Genomic DNA, 24,604 nt, shown 5'->3' with positions numbered 1-24,604 from the left:
GTCATACTTGGTTGGAGCATACCTCCACCACATGGTTGGAGTACGATGGAGTGATAATATTAAATTTTTTAGACGTTTATGTAATATTTTCAATCCAACTTTATGATAATTATATCAATTACTGTAGTGAGTGAGGGGGATATGGAGGGGATTTTCTTTTTGTTACTTACATTACCCTGCGTTTTTTATATTATATTTTTATTTCTTGTATTTTTTATTTTGTAAATGTTTTTTTATATAAAGGTCATCTCGTGACAAGTGCTTTCATACTTTTAGACATGATCCTGTCGCATTCATTATGAACAAATTTACCCGACCAAGGTATAAAATTAGCCCGGACCGTATGTATCAGTCGAAAGAATTATTATTTACCCGACCAAGGTATAAAATTAGCCCGGACCGTATGTATCAGTCGAAAGAATTATTGTTTACCCGACTGCGCTGCACACGAGGTATGGATGTAAGGTACATCGCGATACCACATTATAATAATGCTAGACGTAACTATATTTTATATACATTACATTTAATATAATAACATGATCATAGATCCGACTATTTTAAAATCAGTCGTGCCGTGTGTGATTGACACGCCTCCTGAAAACGCCCTCTATAAATACGGCATTATCAAAAGATGGCGATTTTAGCGAAAAAGAGATGAGTGTTAATGATGAGATCAGTATCAATTCAGTTATGTTTTAAAATCTTTTTATAAGGTTGAGATAAGTTGTGTTTAAAATTGTTATCAATAAAAGTAAGTAGTTTAATTGTTAAGGGTTTTCATTATGAATTTACATGTATATCTGACATAATCACGGACCTGTTTTCAGGCTTCCTTCCGGTTCTGGGCCTAGCTAGCCTAGGTAGGTAGGTGAGGCAGCAGCAGACTGAGACAGTTGGTAGATTATCGTCTGCCGTGTTTATATCGTCATCCCTCCTCCTGGCATGCAGAGTGGTAAGATCTCTAGTGGCCTGCTGTTGTGTTGACAATGTCTTTTATTGATGTATTATTAATCTTTCTGGTAAAACATAACACTCAATTATCAAAACATTGACAATATTTGTAATTATGTTTTCTTGATTTTTAATTTTCAGGATATAGGGAGGCCTCTTTTTTTTAAAAAAAATCTTTAAAAGAGGAAAATTCTTGTTGCCATTTTATTTTTAATAATAGGCCTAGGCTAGGCCATGATATTCTGTTTCAATCAATTTATATAAAAAAGCATGTTAGATAAATATTTCCTAAAGCTTAATAGGCCTACCAGTACTTTAAATGGAATAAATTTCATTAAAATGTATTAACACAATTTTTTACAAATTAAATTTCAATTACAATTTTATTTCTACTCAAGTTAAATATAAAAAGCTTAAAAATAAATCTGATTGCATTATTGAGCAGCGATTTTTGATAAATATTTATGAAATAATCTTTGATTCTACAGTCACCCACACATCATTACATTGCATACAGTAGTACATACTGCAGATTAAACCAATTTTAATAAACTAAGCATACAATGAATACAAAAATGTAATTATTAAAAATGAAATGTTTGTCTATGATATGACAATAGACATCCTTATTGAGTTAAAACCACCTATTGATAACAAATAATTAACATAATAATGAATATTTCCATATGATATTTAACCTCAGGTCACTTTCAAACAATCATACAGGGTATTACTATTATGCCTTGCTTGTTTGTCTATACTTATTTAGGATGCATATTTCACAGCTCTTTATTTTCAACAGCCCTTTATTTTAACAACCCTTTATCTTTATAATTACCATTAATGATTGATGTTTTGTTATGAAATTTTAAAGGGTTTTGTAAAAGATCTATATTACTTATCAGTCCCACTTTGTTAATGTAAGTATTAATGATGTCAAGAGGAATGGATGAGAATGAATGAATTTCAGAACAAAAAGATAAAAAACCATGGGTTCATGTTGGTGGTTGTGGGGTTTAACAATGTCTCTGAGTGGCTATAAGATGATTTAGGATGGCCTCTGTGTTGATCAACTGTCCTAATGAGATCATTATTCACCAACAACTTTTTATGTTCTTGGTTTTCTCTGAATGTCAACAGAATTTTATCTTTAAAGCTCTGTCTACACTATCACACTCGTTTGACAAAAAAAGTAGTGATATGCCAAAATATGGTAGTGATATGCCAAAATATGGTAGTGATATGCCCAAATATGGTAGTGATATGACATCATCATGTCCATACAGTATGTGGGCACATCACATTTTCTCATCACATAAGGTTTGATAGTGTAGACAGAGCTTTAGCAGATGTGCGGTATGACTGAATTCTATTGGTCTTTCATACCATGGTTCTTTATATTAAAAAAGTCCCTTTTTGTAATAATTCAAATGACATTGATGGCTGGCTTATCTAGTAGTACTGTATTTGTTAACATTTAGTCTGGTACTTATTAACAGCCATGCATTCTGTCCTATTGTGATGGTTCTACTCTATGCATGTTTGTAAATGTATGTTTATTGTAAATCTGCCATAAGTACTGTTTAAGTCTAAAAACTAAATCTATTGCATGACCTTTGGTTTTAATCTCTTATAAGAAAATGAATGATATCAAGACATACAAGCTGATTTCATTTAACCTATAAAGCTCTGTCTACACTATCAAACTAGTTTGACCAAAAAAGTGTGATGTTCCCAAATATGGTATTGATATGCCCAAATATGGAAGTGATATGATGTCATATCATGTCCATATATAGGCACATCACATTTTGTTGTCACATAAAGTTTGATAGTGTAGACAGAGTTTTACATAGGAGCTGACACAATTTTCTGCATACTGTATAGTTTTCTCCTATAAAAAGACTAGTATTGAATTTGGACAAAACATAACTGAAATATAGGGGAATGGGGGAAGTTTTATTCAGGAAATATATCTGCGTAATTTTATAATAATAGAACTGTGCAATTTTGTTTATTATGTAATCAGTAACTGTTGGTTATTGTATACACATTACAATGCAAAGAAAGTTATTTGTTACGAATTTTACCACAAAATCTGTAATCTCAATCTTACACCTGGTGAGAAAAACCAGAAAACTTTCTTTACCATTGAAATACAATACAAATTTTTTTTCACATGGTGTTACGGACCTTAGACGCATTGTCTTATTCATATTTTCCACGTGAAAGCCTCTGGAGCATAGTCTTGTGAGTGTTATGTACATTTCTAATACTGCTTTCCGCTTGAATAAGCCGATACACTTATACTCGTGTTTTATGCAACAAAGCTTGAGATTGTGTCGTAATTATCGTCAAATTATTTCCAGTAGTAGATTAAAGATAGTTTATGGGATTTTTGCAAACTGTTAGTGTAACACTGTTAGTGATCAGAAAAACCATAATACTGGCCTTACTGTATATCACTGTAACTGTAAGTACTGTACTGAATTTTGTTTGTTGCGGTTTCATATATTTTCTTTTGGTAAAATTCTATTGCAGAAACTAAAGCGATCATTTCTAAATTATTCTTTACTTTACTGCAGTAACTACATTTTGTTTTTTCTTTAACTTTTTGAGGTTATCCTTCAAACTATTGCAGGGGCTGCCTCATAAACCTCTCCATTGAAAAATCATATAATATTGCAGTAAATAAAATGCTGCAGTAACTGCAGTAAAATAATTGTTGACATGATTCATCCTTTTAGAATGTTACTTGACAAAGTTATCTATATCTAAATCAAATTGTTTGTAGATTTATAGATTATTATGTTTTGCAGAGAAATTTGTGATTTTCCTCATGGGACACATTTTGTGTTTATTGTTCCTTCTGGTGTTCCTCTTTCTAGCATTGGTTTACTTCCTCATCTGTTAATATGATTATAATTATTTTATTCCAGCAGAGTTCAATCTGTAATCATTTTAACATTGAAGTAGCTCCCAGTGTCAGTTTTGCTGTATGCAAACTAAAGCTGGGTAAAACCAACATTACTAGTACCATAATATGTCTGGTCTAATCCCACCCCCTACTATATGTCTGATTTCACAGACAGACATATCCCTGGGTATAGTACCAGTATTGTCTTTTGGTCTGGATGTAGGCCTCTCTTTCTCTCTCTCTTGCCAGTTCAGATGAGTTTTTACAAAAAATGTTTACCAATAATTTTTATTTGTATAGTTCCACCCCCCAAAGTCGGCCCAATTTTGTGTTCTAGGGGGGTGGGATTATACCACAGGATATACGGTACTACTCTCCATGTGGACAATTCCATTTCTCTTCTTTATGTGACGACATGTGTATAGTATAACACCTGACATGTTAATTGTAGACATTTTTTATAGTAAATTACATAATATAATATTAAAGCAAAGCTTTCTTCACTTATGGAGAGAGTTATAATAACCTAAAAAGATACAGTGGTGTATATTGTACATCATAAATCCGAAAGTTTTAAGAGTTTAATTTGCTAATTGGACTATAATTTATTTGTAAAAGATACCCCTAGGGTGGTGTTTAAGACTTCAAAGTGTTTCATTGTTGTTTATTGTTCCAAATTATGTAGGCAGTTACACAAAAGTCTGTTTTATGCTCATGTAGTTAATGATGAATGGGTCTTTGTTGTGTATTGCCTCCATCGTGGCGATTGTAGAAACGCTTTGTGTTCCGAGTATTATAGTCTCCATCTTGGAAATAGGGTTAAAAGTTTAATCTGTTTAGACATCTTGTTGAAGTAATGTGTATGCTGTAATTTGTAAATGTAACATCTAATGTAAGGTCATTAATATTATCAGAATGAAACATCTTTGCATTTATTTCAGACTAGATAAATTATCATAAAAAGAAATTAATTTTGATATTAATAGTAATCGTATGTTTAACCCATGTCTAAATGACTCTAAATTATGAATTCATATAGCCGTATTGGGAGATCAATTATTGGAATATCATTAAAAGAATATTTCATTAAAAGGAAATGAATACTATTAAATAAATAGTATGTACTTACTATAGTAGTACCGTATATCCTCTGATATATATCCCCCCCTAGAACACAAAATTGGGACGACTTTGGGTGGGAGGGGTAGGGGGGCTATACCTGGGGAATCGCCCTGATTCAGGAAAAAAAATGATTGATAAGCATTTCTTGTAAAGACTCTTTTGAACTGGCAAGAGAGAGGCCTACATCCAGACCAAAAGTCAATGTCTGGGACTATACCCAGGGATATATATGTTAGTGAAATCAGACATAAAGTAGGGGATGGGATTAGTCCATAATCTGAGGATATACCGTATATAGTTTGTCTCGGATTTGAAAAACGAAAGAATCTTTTGTTGATGAACATCTAATTAATAACAATTGTTTTACTTTTTTCAGCCTCACCATGAGTTCAACCGACGGGCCTTTTATTCCTATGGTCTCCGCGTCACCACCACCTATGGACGACGGTGGGTTTGATGACGATGAGGACGATTTTGGATCATTTTCTCACTACTCATCTGACCTAGCCGGAACACCATCAACTCGTAAAGGTCACAAAGAATCCAAACCAGATGTATTTGTTAGTAATAGTATACATAACGGAAATGGAGACCAATTTGGTTCTTTTGAAAAAAATGGTGATGATTTTGGTGACTTTGCTGATGCCTCTAATGGAAATAGGTCCTCTAATACTTTTACTGAAGAAACTGATAAAACTCAACTGACAAATGGAAACTCGTCTAACCCAGATGATTGGCAAAATAAACATAATCAATTTGAAACAATAGATGGTACAAAACAAAAACTTGATTTATTTTCTGAATTTCACAGCTCAAATGATGGCAAAGATGCCATTTCAAAAGACAGTACGTCAATATCCAGTATGGATGATGACTTTTCTGATTTCAGTGCCTTTACATCTGGTGCAGCTTCTGGAAATTCTCCAGATGAGGAAGATCCTTCCAGGGGGAAAGACGAACAATGTGATAATCAAAACTCAAAAACATTTAATCCAATTAAAAACTCTAAAGAAATTGATTTTGATACACGATTAAAAGAATCAAGCGACGATAAGTTGGAAAATGTAAATAACTCTGAAAGTGCAATGACCTTAGAGAAAGATAGAATAGTTCCCAAAAGCAATGCATTCCAAATTGATACCTTGAGTGATGATGGTCACCACGATGATGGTTTTGAAGACTTTGACTCAGAAAGGAGTGGTAAAACTGACCAAGAATCATCTGATGGTCTGAATGACAAAACACCAGTAGGTTCCACTTCTAGTCAGAAAGACAATGAATCTCAAAGTTTAACAAAAGCTAACGCTCAATTTCAAGATGATGATTTTGCAAATTTCACATCACCGATTAGAAATAATATATCTGAAACTGTTTTACATAAAAAACAGAACACTGTATCTGAAAATGTTTCTGAAGATAAAGATTGTGATTTTGGTGCAATTGACTCGAGACCAGTAATTAAATCGGATGATTTTGGTGATTTTGATTCAAAATCTGCAGATAAATCAGATGATTTTGGTGATTTTGATTCTAAACCGGCAGATAAATCAGATGATTTTGGTGATTTTGATGTAAAATCTGCAGATAATTCAGATGATTTTGGTGATTTTGATTCAAAACCACCACCATTGTCGAAAGACAATTTTAAACAACAAGCAAATGATTTTGGCAAATTTGAGTCCAAAACAAATTCTTCAGATGATTTTGGTAATTTTGGAAACTTTAACAAGCAAGAGTTTGATGAAGAAAAGAGGAAAGATGATGACGATTTTGGTGAAGGCTTCAAATCATTCCAACAGACATCTAAGACTGAAGATGATGGTTTTGGAGAATTTGGAACCTTCCAAGAATCAAACACATCTGAATTCAGTGCATTTTCTCAAAATGACCCAAAAAAGAGTACTGGATTTGGGGAGTTTGGTACATTTCAAGAATCATCAAAGAAGGAACCAAAGGATGACGAATTTGGAGATTTTGGCAGTTTTTCAACCAGTAACAAAACTTCAGATGATTTTGGAAAGTTTAGCACCACACCAAGTGAACCAAAAGTAGCAGAAATACCCAAGGTATAGAAAATTAATACTATTATAATAAGAGTACTACAAAATATTATTTTTGATGTTTACATTTTTAGTCAATACCTCTATCTACACTACTATGATATCTTCAATTCCCATTTGTACAAAACAATCGCCACTGTGCAAATAATTTCATTAAGAAACAGTTTGTTTAACACTGCAACATTTACAGAACTCCACAGCAAAAAGTCAATAATTACTCTCTACAATTGCAACTGCAAATCAATATTAGTGACAGTGTTATCATATGAAATAATAATAAAATATGAATTAAAACATGCTATATAATTGTATTTTCATAAAAATTCATTTATAGTAGATGCAATACCTGTATTATTATTTTAATGCAAATGTAATGTATTCAATAACAATAATATGATAATTGAAATTACATTTCTTTGTTGGACGGAGCATAAATATTATTTTTAAAAACTTTTTTCTTTTAGGTGTCTGGAAACAAGTTGGAACAGGTTTTCCGTTTTTGTTTTCCGTGTAACAATGGCGACGTCGACACAGACAACACAATCAACCTTCTGCTTGATGTCATTAAAAAGGAAACAAATGATGAGCTTAAAAGGAACAAGACAGGGTAATTAATTATAAAACACACAGTTACACCTGTTAGCTATTGTAACTGGGTAATACATCATATAAGTATATATTTCCAATTTATTTGCACATATGCTGTAGTAGACATTGTACTGTAGTATATACATTGTTTAATACAGTGACCAGTGTAGTAAGGTGAAGCATATAGAGACTGTGAGCATTAAGTCCTATATAAGGTTTACATAATATTACTATTAATTAGTAGTAGTACTGTCTACATTATCAAACTAGTTTGACCAAAAAAAGTGTGATGTGCACAAATATGGTAATGATATGCCATCATTGTTTCCATATATAGGCACATCACATTTTTTTGTCACATAAAGTTTGATAGTGTAGACAGAGCTTTAGGTACAATAAGCTTTTATTTTTTTAGCAATTTCAAGCAATTATTCAATTAAGTACCTCTGATTGCACTTGTACATCATGCTTTTTCCAGCCCTCTATAATAGATGACATGCATCTATGCTTTCAAGGTGTTTGTAAACTTATTTCTCTATGGTACAAGGTGTGTAATGTATCCTAATGAACTTTAAATGCTGGGTTTTATCTTTCAGCCTTGCAGCTATAAATATATGGGATCAACTCCAGAATATGGAGAAAACAAACGCACTTACATACCAATGGGCAGACTCGAGTAATAACAAGCAGTTACTTACCGCCCTGGCCATAGATACAAGAAACATTGTAAGTATAACTAACAATAAGCCTGCTATTTTATTTTTATCTATACTTATTCTGTATACTTAAGCTAATATGTTTGAGTTTCTCTATTTAATGGTGGGCTTTTTTGGTTTTTGGTTGTTCTTCCTTACAATTGACAGTACTATGCTTAGTTTATGCAAAATCTCAGCTTAATGTTATACGATTGTCTTGTAGCATTATCAATCTTTTTGTCTGTTTGTTTTAAAGACCAATACTTCTGGTCTTTTATAAAAAGTATTTACCTAATACAGTCTTCTTTATTCTGGTGCAGTGAGAATCACTATCATACACATTAATAAAGTGACAGCCCCATGAACTTCTGCATTAAAATATACTAGAATCATACATTGTTGCAGTACAAAATTTATTTACTGCAGTAACTGCAGTAGAATGATTCTGACTTTGTCCCTAACCATACCTATACCAGATTAAAGAAGATTCTTTTTTTTCTTGGCTAGAAGATTTAAAGCCCCCTTCCCTACGTTTTTTAGATCTAATTTAACATCACAAACTATATTTAATGTAAAAATAATACTATATTGTCCTATTGCGATAATTTTTTTCGTCTTTAAACGGTTAAAAATGTGAAAAATAAGTCGATTCTAATAATTATAGCGGCCCGCTATAAATCCCAAAATGCATTGCGCGCGGATTGATATTTTTGTTTTTCACCTGTAATTCGCCCACTTTTCGATCGATCGTGAGGCAAAAACAAATGGAAGACTCCTAACTTTTCAGTGAAAATACCGGGTTTTCCCCAACTTGTATCAACGGAGTCTGGCAAAAATAGAAAGACAATTAATGCAGCAACTATACAACGTCAGGCTAGGTATATAGCTAGCGTACGATGTTCGTACGTTACCGATGTTTACCAGCTAGGCCTACAAAACTAAGCCTAGCTAGGCTAGGCCTAAGACCGTCCACGAGAGGTCGATCGCCGCGAGCTACTTAGGTAGTGCATTGTTTCTCACTTTTTATCATAATTTACCATAAAACGTACATTTAAGACAAGGAATGACATGGTTTAATGTTTTTAAAGTGATATATATGTATTATTTTCCAAAAAACGTCCAAAATTGCAGGGAAGGGGTCTTTAACATGATCCCTTATTCATTTGTAAGAAATTTACTCTACTGCCCTCTATAGCAAATGGCCGTTTTCACCCACTTTGAATATTACTGTATTAACGATATAGACAGATAATGTATATGAACTTGTCCTAATGCTCTGTCTACACTAATGCTCTGTCTACACTATCAAACTAGTTTTACAAAAAAGTGTGATGTGCCCAAATATGGAAGTGATATGACATCATTATGTCCATATATGGGCACATCACATTTTTTGTCGCATAAAGTTTGGTAGTGTAGACAGAGCTTTAATAAATGTTTGAAACTTATCTGCTGCCCTCTATTTCAAATGACAATTTGCTACTGGATAATGAGTTATGGAAAGCTAGATGAATGTGAACTTCCCTTGTATTGGTTATCTCTGATCCTCACACATCTGCTTATTGGATATGTCTGTCCTGTGGGACCTTAGGGAGTTAAACCGTAATAAGCCTAGTGCCTGGCTCATTGTCATAGCCAAGTAGCAATTCCATGATCACTTGTATATACTATTCTTACAACCTGCTGTTTGATATATATTCACACTCTATAATACAGTATTAATAATTTTACAAATACAGTAGAATCCCGCTTTTGGGACAACCCTATTCAGGTGGTCTCTTTCTCTTGAAAGTAATAACATGCAATATACTTAATATTACGACCAATCACTATTCAGAGGACAGCCTTGTTACGGAAAAACCCTAAAATGTAAATCATGAATTCGTCCTTTCATAGTACAGTATGTTCAAATTGTATCACAATAACTAACCTAGACGACTATGCACAGTGTGACCTTTAAAACGTTGACCTAGTTTTTCATTTTTAATGTTTACTGTAACTTAAAGTATGATATTTTAAAATTTATGATTCATAGTATTATAGCAGAATGCATGAATATATTTAAATACAGGAAATTATACATGAATTAGAAAAAAAAAACATTCATAATTCATCAAATATTTCAAGAAAATCATAATTGTGGTGATCAATGAGGTGTATTAATAACTCATTAACTAGTGTAACTGTATTAATAACCTCTGACCTGAGCCACACCATATATGGTGGTAGGAGTGACACTTAGGCAAGGCCAACAGTAGTGTTAATATACAGCAAGGCACCATTGCAAATGAATGTTCTAATATCTATATATATATCCAAGTGTGTTGTACAGTTTGTATTGCTTGACTACTATATGTGTTGATTGACCAGGCTGTACTCAGACTCAGACTACAAAATTACACATGACAATTTTGTTACTCGACTAAAATTGTTATATTGTCAAACTATAATACTTTTAAGTTATTTGATGCTAGTGTTTTCGGTACTTTATAGTAATTATCTATTTTCCAAAAACAATTTTTAAATGCGCAAGTCTACATAGGGACGTCACACACCAGTCTGTGTGGAGCCTCGTTTTGCATTAAAAACTCAATTGCTGTGAAACTGTGCCAATTTTACAAAGAGAAACTATTTGAATGCTGACAGGATTTTTTCAAACATTAATTTATAACATTCAAACTATATTATTTCAGCTGTCTTCCAAGAAGAGACCAACGCCAATCTTTGCATCAGATTTAGGCCTGTTGATTCCAAGTAAAGCAGGAGAGAAACTTGAAAAACCACAGGAGCCTGTCCCAGAGGAACCACTTGTCTCTACCAGTAAACCTGCTGCTATTCCAGATGAGGTGAGCCTAGACACTGAACCCTATTAAAGAGACACCATTAGGGCTCAACAATCGGTCCTAATAGTGGTGTCCCCTGAATAGTGGTTAGCCATAGTGTTAAAACATATATTGCCCCTTGTTCATTTCATGAGAAAGTGTCCCCTTAATAGAGGTGTTCCCTGAATAAGGGTGTCCCAAAGGAGGGGTGTCACTTTGACATGAATGTAACGTATGCATTGTTTTTCTGGTGTTGTGTTTTTTTCTAGCCCAAGTAATGTTTTCTGTTAAAAATTAATAAACGTTAGACATTTAAATTATGCTTAATCAGCCCCATTCTCATCAGACATTGCATAATTTAGCTTTTTTACTGATAAACAAAATAGCATAATGTGACTTTGGATTTGTTAGCGAATCGGACATGATCCCAGGACAGCCAGGCATCGACACCATAGGGAAATGCATAATTAATTTCGACGTGATGCGACTAACGAGAGGAGACACCTCGTTTTACACAGCAGAAACCGTAGTTGTCCTAGTATCGTTATCTCTAACTAACGTGCAATTGAACAAAATCTTTTGTGTTGATAGATGGTAGGAACTATGCATGTGTAGTTGTAAAATGATAAAGTGTGAAAAGTAAAGTACAGTGCTGCAATACAGTAGAAATTAAAAGGGATTCTGGGATATCTTCTGTATTGAACAAGAATTATCTGTAACGTACACCTTAGTCTAAAGGTCAAATGACACATATCTGACCTTGTGTATACAATGTGCGAATCTCAAGACAAGTTTGTAGAACTTGTGATGTATAATCCAAGGTGTTCTGGGTACGAAATTAAGGGGTGGAATTATGCTTGGATCTTGTTTGCAAATTTAGTTGAGTGTCTGATTTTTTAAAGCAAGTGTCCTGTTTGAATAAGTGTCCTGTTTGACTGAGTGTCCTGTTTAAGCGAATGTCCTGTTTAAGTTAGTGTCCGGTTTAAGTGATTGTCCTTTTTGAATGAGTGTCCTTTTTGAATGAGAGAGTGTCCTGTTTAAATAAGTGTCTGGTTTAAGTGAGTGTCTTGTTTAAGCGAGTGTCCTGTTTAAGCGAGTGTCCTGTTTAAGCGAGTGTCCTGTTTAAGCGAGTGTCCAGTTTAAGCGAGTGTCCAGTTTAAGCGAGTGTCCTGTTTAAGCGAGTGTCCTGTTTAAGCGAGTGTCCAGTTTAAGCGAGTGTCCTGTTTAAGCGAGTGTCCAGTTTAAGCGAGTGTCCTATTTAAGCGAGTGTCCAGTTTAAGCGAGTGTCCTGTTTAAGCGAGTGTCCAGTTTAAGCGAGTGTCCTGTTTAAGCGAGTGTCCAGTTTAAGCGAGTGTTCTGATTCTAAAGCTCTGTCTACACTATCAAACTAGTTTGACAAAAAAAGTGTGATTTGTGCCCATGATGGTAGTGATATGCCTAAATATGGTAGTGATAGGACATCATCATGTCTATATATGGGCACATCACATTTTTTTGTCACATAAAGTTTGATAGTGTAGACAGAGCTTAATAGGTTTTGATTTTAGTAAGTTATCCCAGTATAGATAAAGTACCTCAGTAATAGCAATAAACATTTTATAGGCTACTTAATCAAATGATTAATATCCTTATTCATGTCATTGTAACATTCTTCTGTTTAATTTCTGTAGGAATCTTCTACCAAGCTTGAATTTGATTGGTCTGGGAGTGGTTTAACTAATCCATTAGATGGTAGGTACATCTAACTAATTAATATGCATAGATTGTTGACTATAATACTAATTAATTTTGTCATTGTTTTACAAGAAATATTTAATTTTCTGTGCAAAACCTTTTTTTTTTGTTTAAAATGATTTTTAAGTGATTGCAAATGTATTCATTTAAAATTGTTTCTACTTATTTTAGCTAACAGTTTAAACTTGGATTTCTTTGTCATAGAGACAAAGTCCTCGTTCAAAAGCAAAAGGTCATTTACAGGTAAAGGTCAAACTTGATACTGCCCTCATCTTTTTTTTAAACTGTTGCTTTTGTTTAGCATGATATTGGTTTCATATTTAACAATTTTCAATTCAATTTATGGTTTTGGTTTTTTCATCTTTTTTTTTTCTTCTACATTGTTTTGTTAAATAATTTTATAGTTTTTTTCTGAATATATAACTTATGATAGTTTGTTCATGCTTCTTTCTTTGATATTTAGAATTCATCTAATCAATATGGTCGTGAATTTTGTCTTTGGTAGTATAGAGATGATGTTAAAGATTTGTTTTATATTTTGTAACTAACCAACTGTTTAAAAATGTATCTATTTTTTATCTAAAACATTTTCACTAAATGAATACAAATTACCGTAACTTTTATGTCCAGAACTTTTCCAACAATTTTGTTGAAAATTAATTGTAAATGTTCTTGCATTATTCATCAACATTATTCATATTGATCATTTTTTTAAAAATGAATTTCGAGTTGTTACAAAAACTAACATTTTTTTACTATAATAACTATAATATTTTAGTGATAAGTACAGAATGTAGAAGGGTTTTTTTGAAAAGCTTAAAACAAATATAAAGCTCTGTCTACACTCTCAAACTAGTTTGACAAAAAAAGTGTGCCCAAATATGGTAATCATATACCCACATATGGTAGAGATATGACATCATCATGTCCGTATATATCACATTTTTTTGTCACATAAAGATAGTGTAGACGGAGCTTAAAATAGTAAAAATAGCATTGATTAGACCAGATTGTATTGCAATTATATTCACACCCATCAAAATATAAAAGGAAATGAATTCAACTTACCAGGATGTTTCCAATTTCAAGATTTGTTTGTGCCAAGTACACTGTTACACAACGTCAAGTTTAAGGGGTCGAACAAACACGAAATAAAGCAAATACCGGTAAATTATTCACTCGACTACCGTGCTTGAGCGTGTGTTAATGCTTAAAAAAAATCGGGATGCCTCTATGATTTGAGTTGTGTGAGAAGGTGGCACACCTCCCAACTTGGAAAAATGAAATGTCAGGAAGATTGTATTTTAGTCGGAGAGCGGGAGATGATAAAATTATCGGGAGAGTTGGGAGGTTTGAGGTAGATATAATAAAAGATTGTGTATGCAGTAGATTCCTATATTTTAAGACCCAATGAAGTGTCCCTTAATAAGGAGTTAGCTGTAGTTTTAAAACATAAAACTGTTGTTTGTTTCTCGGGAAAGTGTCCCCTTAATAGGATATCCCCTGAATAGAGTTTTCCTAAAGGAAGGGTTCCACCGTATGTTGGTAGTTCCTCCAGTTCACCACAAAGTTCAATACAGAAGTTCATTTTTATGATAAAAAAACAATGGTCATTATAATTCACTGCAATTGTACAGTGTATACTGTGCAAATACATCATGATTAAAAACATTTTTTTTTTTTTTTTTTTCTTACTTTTGCATGCAACATTATTTAAATTCTTTACACAAGATTTATTGTTTCATTAATTTAAGTTAACAATTTGATAATTACAGTTTTTTACACCTTTCTTTTCCTTTTGAATGACGTTATAATCTAAAAATTATCTTTGGTAGCATTTATCATAATTGTGGTCAAACACAATTTTTCCACCCTTTCCTTTTAGAGATACTGGTACGCTATATTTTGTACGTATAGTGCATTAGTACCTATGTCACATGACAATTAGTTCATTTACTGAAAGCTCTGTCTACACTATCAAACTAGCGACAAAAATAGTGTGATGTGTCCAAATATGGTAGTGATATGCTTAAATATGGTAGTGATGACATCATCATTTCCATATATGGGCACATCGCATTCTTTTTCACATAAAGTTTAATAGTGTAGACAGAGCTTTAAGCTGTGTATATTATAAAGTGCATGTCTTTTTTTTGTCTGTTGAGACTTATTTGGGTGTAGAGATCTAGATCAAAAACAATATACAGTAATACATATTCAAGGTCAGATATTATGTTTAGATTGCTTAATATGCTTCATCATGTAACCGGAGGGTGAATCACCTTTTATCAAATTAAAAGAATGAAATTATATCAAGGAGGTACAGCAGGGGTAAGACGGTTATGTAACAAACAATTCCAATCGTTTCTTTTAATTTTACTTCTGTGATTGACAGATTTTAAGTTTTGATTTTATGTTTTTAGTTTTGATAGTTTATGTAAAGTGTATCAGTTTGTATATGCAACTAATCTTGTGTCAAGTTTAGTAACAAGATATTTAAGTATTATCGACATTATGATATTTAATTCATAATTATTGTTATCAATAAGATGATTAATTGTTATCAAAAGATCTTAAATTGATTCATTTTTTATCACAAAAAAAGTGTATCAAACATAATATGATAGAACCTGTATTAAAGGGACAGCATTGAGACCCAACAACGTGTCCCTGAATAGAAGTGTTCTCATAATTGGAGTGTCCTCTGAAAGGAGTGTCTCCTGAATTGGAGCGTCCCCTGAATTGTAGTAGGCCTATCCCCCTGAATTGGAGTGTCCCCTGAATTGTAGTAGGCCTATCCCCCTGAATCGGAGTGTCCCCTGAATTGGAGTAGACCTATCCCCTGAATCAGAGTGTCCCCTGAATTGAAGTAGGCCTATCCCCTGAATCGGAGTGTCCCCTGAATTGTAGTAGGCCTATCCCCTGAATCGGAGTGTTCCCTGAATTGAAGTAGACCTATCCCCTGAATCGAAGTAGGCCTATCCCCTGAATCGGAGTGTCCCCTGAATTGAAGTAGGCCTATCCCCTGAATCGGAGTGTCCCCTGAATTGTAGTAGGCCTATCCCCTGAATCGGAGTGTCCCCTGAATTGAAGTAGGCCTATCCCCTGAATCGGAGTGTCCCCTGAATCGGAGTGTCCCCTGAATCGGAGTGTCCCCTGAATCGGAGTGTCTCTTGAATTGAAGTAGGCCTATCCCCTGAATCGAAGTGTCCCCTGAATTGAAGTAGGCCTATCCCCTGTATCGGAGTGTCCCCTGAATTGTAGTAGGCCTATCCCCTGAATTGGAGTGTCCCCTGAATTGAAGTAGGCCTATCCCCTGAATCGGAGTGTCCGCTGAATCAGAGTGTCCCCTGAATTGAAGTAGGCCTATCCCCTGAATCAGAGTGTCCCCTTGAATCGGAGTGTCCCCTGAATTGAAGGAGGCCTATCCCCTAAATCGCACTGTGTCCCCTGAATAGGGATGTCCCAATGGATGAGTTATTTAATCATAACAACATGATGTTTAATTCTTATCAACATAATATGCAAGTGTCATCAACATATTTCATGTTCAAATGATTGTGAAATGAAATTAATCGCTTGTTAGATGTTGATAACAAGTTGATAGACGTTCACAGCTGGGACCTTGCTTTTTCCATACAGGAAATGATATGCAGATAATAGTGTAAATCTAGTAAAAGACGCCACGCTAAATGTTTGACGCCTTCATGCGAAATCGCTAGACATTAAGTGATAAGTTACATAGATTTATTCTGTAAACTTTACAGCTTTGTCCCAAGCAAGTAAATTGACCAATATGACCAGCGATTGTCGTCCATACCGTGATTGGTCGAATTCCTTTGAGCGTACGTCGTTGTGGTACATCTTAATAGTAACCAGCCTTTACAAAAAATATTAGAATTTATTTTACATGTTTAAATATAAAGGATGAAATAATCCTTGCTGACGTTTCAGGTTTTTTGTCTACTACTTTTATTTATTTGTTATGTGTAAAATATTTTTTATTTTGTAGGTGGATTAGACAGTGAGTTTCTAGGCCTGGAAATGTCTACACCATTGGCACCGCCTCCAGGTACGAGCAGTATAAAACCCCTGGACAACATCTTGAAGAACATGCAGAGCTCTATGGTTGCACAGCCTAAGAAAGATGAGCATCTAAGTGAGGAGGCTAACAATGTACTTAGTAACTTAGCACAGCTTTCGTTCATGCACTCAAAGGTGTTAATGTTTCCAATGCACCCAGTCACAGACGATTCATGATGATGTCACTATTCCACAAATGCACATTATTATATATCTTGTATTCCATTATTTAACTACAGCCCATCATATTTACTTGTTACATACTAACTACCAATAGTCTTGGAGTTTGCCACAAATATAGGGTGGAGCCGTTCGCAGAAAGAAGTTAAACCCAAACATAATGATTCATGACTAAAACACAACTCAAAAAAAAAAAGGGTGACTCTACAAATATGGTCATGTCCCTTATTGAAAAAAAATTATCGTAGAATACCTGGTCCATTTTGGTAATCAGTTTGTGTTCTGAAAATTAACGAAAAACATCACCAGAAAACCGACACTACACACCAGTTGATCTACCACTAAATTGATGGCAGATCTAGTGGAACACTTAACTAGTTGGACAGTATTTGGCTTTTTTGTGACCTCGTAAGCTAGGCGGTGCCACACTGATCCTTAGTTGACATTTTTCTCAATTTCTACGATCCCTTAGTTTTTTTGTCCTAGAAACAAATCAGTCTCTTTTTCAAATAAAATATATTTATTTTTATTGCTGTAATTTTACACATACTATGTATGATATTTGCAGTCTTAATTGATTACATTCTCGCGTTCATGTTTCCGTGTTGTATTGAAAATTTACTGAGACGTCTCAGAATTCTTTCTATTTCATATAAACGCTGTTCACAATTGCAGACAAGCACTGCAATGTGTGTATTATTTTATGTCGAAACAAAAAAAACTGTGAAAAAAAAAAGTACACCGATTTTGTCAATTAATTTTGGCATAGTCACAAGAAGAATAACAATAAATTTGTTATGCAATCAATTCAATTCTGGTTTATTCTATATCTATCATGTAGAGATGAATTCTTCAGAAAGTTGCTGTACCCGGTAGTCGTGATTCAAAATCCGGGATACTCTCGGCCGATCTGTGAGATTTAGATCTATTGGTCACTTTTACTTAAGTTAACTTTTACCATTTAAAAATAGCAACTCCTTTTTTCCTATTAAATAAATTTATTATTGTATATTGTTTAAAAATGTTAGTACAAATTAAGCATTTTATTTAATACTTGTAATATATATATAAGAACATATTCTTTACCAATTAGGTATATATAGATTTAATTATTGCGTACTAAATAGACATTTTGAAATTTTATTCTAGCATAATAAGATCTGTTAATTCTAAAGATCAATATTAATATATTTTTTCACATTACACCTATATATTTTACTGTACTTAATAGCTTCTTCACAAAATTAAATAATTTCATAATCATTAAAAACCAGTAGTTTATTTCATAATTTCAACAATAATGACAACTATAGATTCCACCTGAAAAAATAATTGAAAAAAACCCCAAAATTTTGTTGAATATGCCATTTTAATTTCACCTAATAGTTATTCACTTTGACCAAAAATTGGATCGAAAATATTTTTTATTTGCTAAAAAAAACTGTAATTTAAAGAAAAATAGTCAAATTGTCTGTCAGACAATGGGTTTTTGGTTGGATTTAACCATTTATTTTGTCAAAATCATAGATGTTGTGAATAACTTTATTAAAAATGCAAATTGATTAATGTTTAATAATAATAATATTCATTCATGGTCTGGAGGACAATACATATTTTTTTAAATACCACTTCATAACTATTTCAAACAGAGGCAGATTCCCTCTAAATTTCACAAATTGTAATGCAAAAGATAGGACATCAAAATTAAGTTTACTACTTTTAGGCCCTGCCTATTTTAAAATCCTGGATCTGCCACTGTCAAATTAAAACATTTGTTTCCTGTCATTGTCTTCATTAACAAATACATTCAGTGTATATTTATTAGAATCATTAAACATTTTTTGTGTCTATTCTTTTTCCCTCGCATTTCATTTATAACCATGTGGACAATACTGTCACTGTTATCTAAAAACTACCACACATGTAACAAACATTGCACTAAAAAATTCAAATTTGTTATTTACTTTTTTTTGGTTTAGTGATAATGTTATTCACTTAATTCATAATAATATAAATTTAATTCACCATTGTTGTTGTATAACTATTCATAATGTTTTTCTTTTTCAGTGTAATGTTATATAAAATGTTCTAATTGTTTGTCAATGTGTATTGTTATTGTAATCTAGAGTATAATTATAAGTATATATATATATAGACTAAAGGCCAATTTACACAGACGAGCGGAAACGGTAATAAAAATATAGAATTTATGTTATTCCTTTGACCATTTACAGAACGCGAAGCAGACAGCGGTTTTCCGCTGAGGATAGATACAGATTCTATGTGGGACAAGCTACCGTTCCCGCTTACCGTTACGGCTTGTCTGTGTAAATTGGTCTTTTTACATTAACTGTTCCAAGATTTGTAGATATAAATAAATTATTTTTGCGTGGAAAGCGGGGAATTTTAGTTAATATATGCTATTTATTAAATTAGTTTCACTAAACATGTATGATCTCTGAAAATTGAGGAGAGTTTAAATTTACAAGATTTTTTTTTAAAGGTAATATTCTTGTGAAAAATGAGCAGATGATTTTCAACAAGAAGATGGTAACTTAATATCTAAAATTAAACACTGCGTCTAATTAAAAACATTTTCTTGGATTACTGTATTACAGTATGACTCTGGTCTAATGGGTTGACACTTACCCTGTAGGTGAAAGAACCCATGTTCAAATCCTTTTTCATTTTTTTCTTTTTATTCTATAAAATTATGAAAATTGATCACTATATTTAGTCAAATCAAGTTGCGAAATAAAGTTTGTTTGTCAAACGGGTTCATTTTAGCATATATACGGTAATATCAATTTTTTCATACAATGTTCTTGTATTCATGCTGGTGAAAGAGAGATATATAAAGAAAATATGTTTATTGTACACTTTTTTTTCTGTGTAATTGAACAAGAAATAAAGAAAAAAATATATGTGGGTATTCATACGATATTATTAATATGATTTCACACACAAATTCCTGGCCAGCCCAAAGCTATTTTTCACTCCATCCTTCTTATCTCATTCTCCAGTGACTAAATTTGTTGTTTTATTAAGTGAATTGTAAGTCGTAATTAATTTGTTTTATTTGCCTTTTGCGGAATACAGCTTGGTGGTTACCCCAGGTTGCTATTTGATCCAAGTCCTGTATGTGGCAGTACCAGATACATCTCGGGAAATGGTGAGCCTGTGTCGCTATAATGTGGTTCCCACTACTAGCACGCACCGCAACGTAACCAACGCGACATACGTTAGTTGCTGTAGACTTTGACCTGGTTCACCCCGCATACTTTTGAGTACACGCTGTACTATGTTTTCCAGTGTTCTTTTGCCTTGCGTTGTGTGAAATCAAACTGATTTGATTTCATGTAGCGATGTTTGCAGCACTGTTGCGTCGTCGGTTCCCACCCAATTTTCCTACACAATACAGCACTCTACGTTCGCTTAACACTACTTGTGCAAATTCCTGGCCAGCCAAACGTTATGTTCCAATAAGCTTGTTTAGGGAATTGTATTTTGTAATTAATTTGTTTTATTTGCCTTTGGTGGAGTATAGCTTGGTAGTTACCTGCTTGCTAGAGTTGTTCAAGTCCTGTATGTGGCAGTACCAGGATTCATCTCATGATAAGCCTATGTGTGTCGCTACCAAATTCTTGCTCATCGTAGCAAGGCCCGTTCAGATGCATAGGTTTTTCTCATGCTGTCATTGACAATTAATTTTTTCTTGGATAAGTTATTTGTTTAGTAGATTACGTTGGGCTTTTCAGTGTTTAAGATTGTTTCTGTTGTTGTAACACTAACATCCTTCCTATAAGGGTGTATTTTTGTAATGTTTTGCAAGGTTGAAGTTAACAGTGAGTAATTGGAACGCTGATTAATGATTTCTGACTTTTCCTTCCTCCCGCCAAAGTATTCAACTCTCGCAACTTATGTCATAAATTAGGCTGCTTAAAAACAACTCAAGGTATGCTGTAGTAGCTGTTACTTCCTACACTGGTGTAGTAAACAACTGCAAAAACGCTGGTTGCGTTCTTTAAACGTTTTTCATGTGACCATTCTAAACAAATTAAATATCCAGTTTTAATTTTTCCGATATGATAATACCACAGGCATTATTACCCCGGCCATTTTTTGCCTCAAACACGTATGGAAACATACTCCCATAATGCAGCTTGAAATCAGCGCAAAGTTGTGTCTTGATCTAACAGGGTACCCATTTAATACATCTGGTTGGGGAGAGGAAAATGTAAGTAAAGTGCCGTGCCTAAGGATATAAGCAATGCTGCGAGAATTGGATTCGAACCACGACCTCACGATTGATAATCCAGCGTCCAACACACACGCCCTCATGCTTACTTTTGTTTATGAATTTTTAGAACCTAGATTTTTTTTAAACATTTTTAGTTGACAGAAGGGCTGAGAATTTGTTACAAATAAGAGTTGTATAAAAGGCTGAAACTATGTATAAATGATGTTTCATATTAATCTTCTGTGTTTATTGTAATTGTAAGATATGATTGTTACATATTTGTCAAGATTGGTATCTTAATTTCAATAATATTTGTTAGTTGTGAATTGGTTTTAACAGAAAACAGGACAATATAGAGTATAAATAATAGATCAATTAATCTGGACATATGGACATTATATGAACTGTCAGCCTAACCTCGATATTGAGATATGAACTGTGACCCACTTCTGCCATTTGAGTAATAATGTTAACACCTTGCTAAACTAATTACTGAATAATATTATGGCATTATATTAGAAGTTGTATTGTTTAAAATATTGGTTTACCTTTTATTGTTATCACATGATTTTTTAACACCATAGACGGTTTAAAATGATATTCATTATCGTTTATAGCACCAGGGAGGTGAAAACCTCCCTGATAGCATCCTCTTTCCTGAAATAACTGATTATCTATCCGCTATTTTGGTTTTTTTTAGAACAAGCAAATGGTTTGGAAGTCCCTCTCTGTCCAAGTTATGACAGAACTCTCCATTGTGACTCCCCTGTAAATGACATAAAGACGTCCTATATAAGGGACACTTTTTTTTGGTCGAGATGATGTTCCCACAATAGAGGTTCCCACAATAGAGGTTGTGCCTTATGTTAGCAGTTTCCTAAGGTTCATCCATCAAACCACTAACCACTCTTCCCCCTTTTTTTTCTATCAATCAATCAATCGTTCAATTTATATAGCGCCATTCCAACAGTCATTGCTCATGGCACGGGCCAAAAATATCAGAAAATGTGAGTTTTGAGTATTGACTTAAAGGTGCTCAATCATGATGTTTGTTTAATGTTCAAAGGTAGGTGGTTCGAGAGCCTAGGTCCAGCAATAAACTAACTGAAAGGCTGATCTCCCCAACTATGTTTGCTCCTCGGAATATCCAGTCTAACTCCAGACAACCTTTCTCTGTGTAGCCCTACTCATTTATTGAGTTTTATTTCCCAACAGAGGTTCTACTAACTGTAATAGTCTCCTAAGGTTCATCCTTTAAACCACTAACCACTCTTTCCCCCTTTTCTAAAGCTCTGTGATATGACATCATCATGTCCATATATGGGCACATCACATTTTGTTGATAGTGTAGACAGAGCCTTAACTCTGGGACAACATTTCTCTGTGTAGCTGCCCTACTCATTATATCTGTGTACGTTCTATTTCCGTGATGTGAACTGCAGGATGTCACAATGATAACCTTGAACCAGGCTGCTGATAGCCATAGAAAGAGGTAACATCAATCATTGTAAAGATGGGGGACCCTGTAGGGTAACTGCTAAGTTAGGAGGGGTATTAAATAGGAAGGATGTTGTCTTTCTATAAAGCCTTGTCTACACTATCAAACTTTATGTGACAACAAAATGTGAATATATATATATATGGAAATGATAATGTCATATCACTACCATACCACTACCATTGTTTTTCTATTTTCTATGTATTATATATTATTGTTTTTTAACCTTGATTACCAAATAAAAAAAATTAAAAATATTTGGGTATACTACCATATTTGGGCACATCACACTTCTTTGTCAAACTAGTTTGATAGTGTAGCGTTTTAGAAACCTGAATTTTCAAATTTAGTAACTTACTGAAAACCTAATAACCAAATATATATTCAATTTTATTAGCTACTGATGCCATCAAAGGCAAAGATATCCTCATAAACAGACAATACAATATAAATACATACCCCCCCCCCCCCCAAGCTTTAAAGGTGAGAGAGAGTGAATGGTGAAGGGTAGAGTGGACGAAGCATAATGTCATATATTTTTAGAGCCTTCTCCCACCCCTGATCATATCTGTGTTGGTCAAAATTCCTCAAGTTATAATACACCAGCTTTGAAGTTTGGCTTTTATACTTTTAGAAATAATGTCCATGTACTACAATAAGTTACAATCATTGCAGTATAAAATAAAGACCTAATAAAATTTGGAAAATATTTGTAAGGAAGGAGTCATTGTACTCCATAAAGAACCAACAAAAACAAATTGCGTTCTAGTGTATCAGCAACAATTGGGTAGAGACAAAATTGTATTTCATATATTTAATAAAAAAAATACACAAAGTAACAATATACTAGGACAATAAAATAACACTTTGTTAGCAGATTTCTCTCTAAATCAGAATCGGCTTTTAAAGGTAAAGATATTCAATTTGCTGGTAGTGTAACCAGCTGTTTGGATAGACAGTAACCAACAACTATGGTAAAGTGTATAGACTACCTACAGTAGTAAATATATGCACTTTATAAATACTATTTTATATCATTACATTATAGCCACCACTGATTTATAATAATAATATAATATAGAATATAATATAATAATCAATAGTTTAGGTAGAAATTTTACGAGAAATATAATTTTATATATTTATTTATTTTATTTATTTCAAAACATATTCATACAGGATAAAAACATATCAGTTATAGATGTAGCACCTGTTACATATGGTCCAGTTTTTTAGAAAATAAAAGGTAAAAAACATGCATAAAGGGGTTTACCCTGGTGAATTTGGTTCACAAAATAGTCCCTATTCAGGGGGATTACTGTACCATCTATCTGATAGGACAGTGATTAATTTACTATTGGTAATCCTTGGCCACATGTGCCTAAAGACATTTAAAAAAAAAAATCCATGATCTATCAAATATTGATGTTTTATTATTGTCAGGCTCTATTTCTATAAATGCAACTTTATTTACACATTTTAACCTGCGAGACACGCCAAAGCACTAAGCGATTATGTTAATATAAATAAAATGTATCAATTTACGCTATATTTTTAGAATAATTAATTGATTCCATATTAATAATAGGGATAATTGAAGGAGAAAATGATATAAAAAAATAAAACATTAAAGATGTATTGTCCCCCAAATGATGAAAAATGAAGATTAATAAAATCAAACTTTTAACAGGCCATTTTGCATTTTTAATAA

At 33.2% G+C, this 24,604-nt stretch overlaps 1 protein-coding gene across 2 annotated transcripts; it reads left to right on the top strand.

Annotated features, from left to right (window-relative positions):
- Window positions 1–583: 583 nt before the first annotated feature.
- LOC144852052 (uncharacterized) lies at window positions 584–19,605 on the top strand. Of its 2 annotated transcripts, XM_078709745.1 has the most exons (8): window positions 584–754; window positions 5,370–7,059; window positions 7,518–7,660; window positions 8,238–8,367; window positions 11,030–11,182; window positions 12,829–12,889; window positions 13,064–13,135; window positions 16,905–19,605. In XM_078709745.1, exons 2-8 carry the CDS (start codon window positions 5,377–5,379, stop codon window positions 17,150–17,152), a joined length of 2,490 nt encoding a protein of 829 aa, XP_078565871.1. In that variant the 5' UTR covers window positions 584–754; window positions 5,370–5,376; the 3' UTR covers window positions 17,153–19,605. The 2 variants fall into 2 exon arrangements, with proteins under 2 accessions (XP_078565871.1, XP_078565872.1); XM_078709746.1 differs by lacking the exon at window positions 13,064–13,135.
- Window positions 19,606–24,604: the final 4,999 nt, after the last annotated feature.

This window comes from Antedon bifida, chromosome 9 (genome assembly GCF_963402885.1).
Source record: "Antedon bifida chromosome 9, ecAntBifi1.1, whole genome shotgun sequence".
NCBI classification, from domain to species: domain Eukaryota; kingdom Metazoa; phylum Echinodermata; class Crinoidea; order Comatulida; family Antedonidae; genus Antedon; species Antedon bifida.
This window is presented reverse-complemented; position numbering and strand designations above follow the sequence as displayed.

Excerpts from the sequence above, each read along its gene's own strand:
- LOC144852052 (XM_078709745.1), top strand. The coding sequence starts at position 5,377 with ATGAGTTCAACCGACGGGCCTTTTATTCCTATGGTCTCCGCGTCACCA. Across the intron at positions 11,183-12,828 it reads CTGCTGCTATTCCAGATGAG|GAATCTTCTACCAAGCTTGA; the intron begins GTGAGCCTAGAC and ends TAATTTCTGTAG. Across the intron at positions 12,890-13,063 it reads TTTAACTAATCCATTAGATG|CTAACAGTTTAAACTTGGAT; the intron begins GTAGGTACATCT and ends TACTTATTTTAG.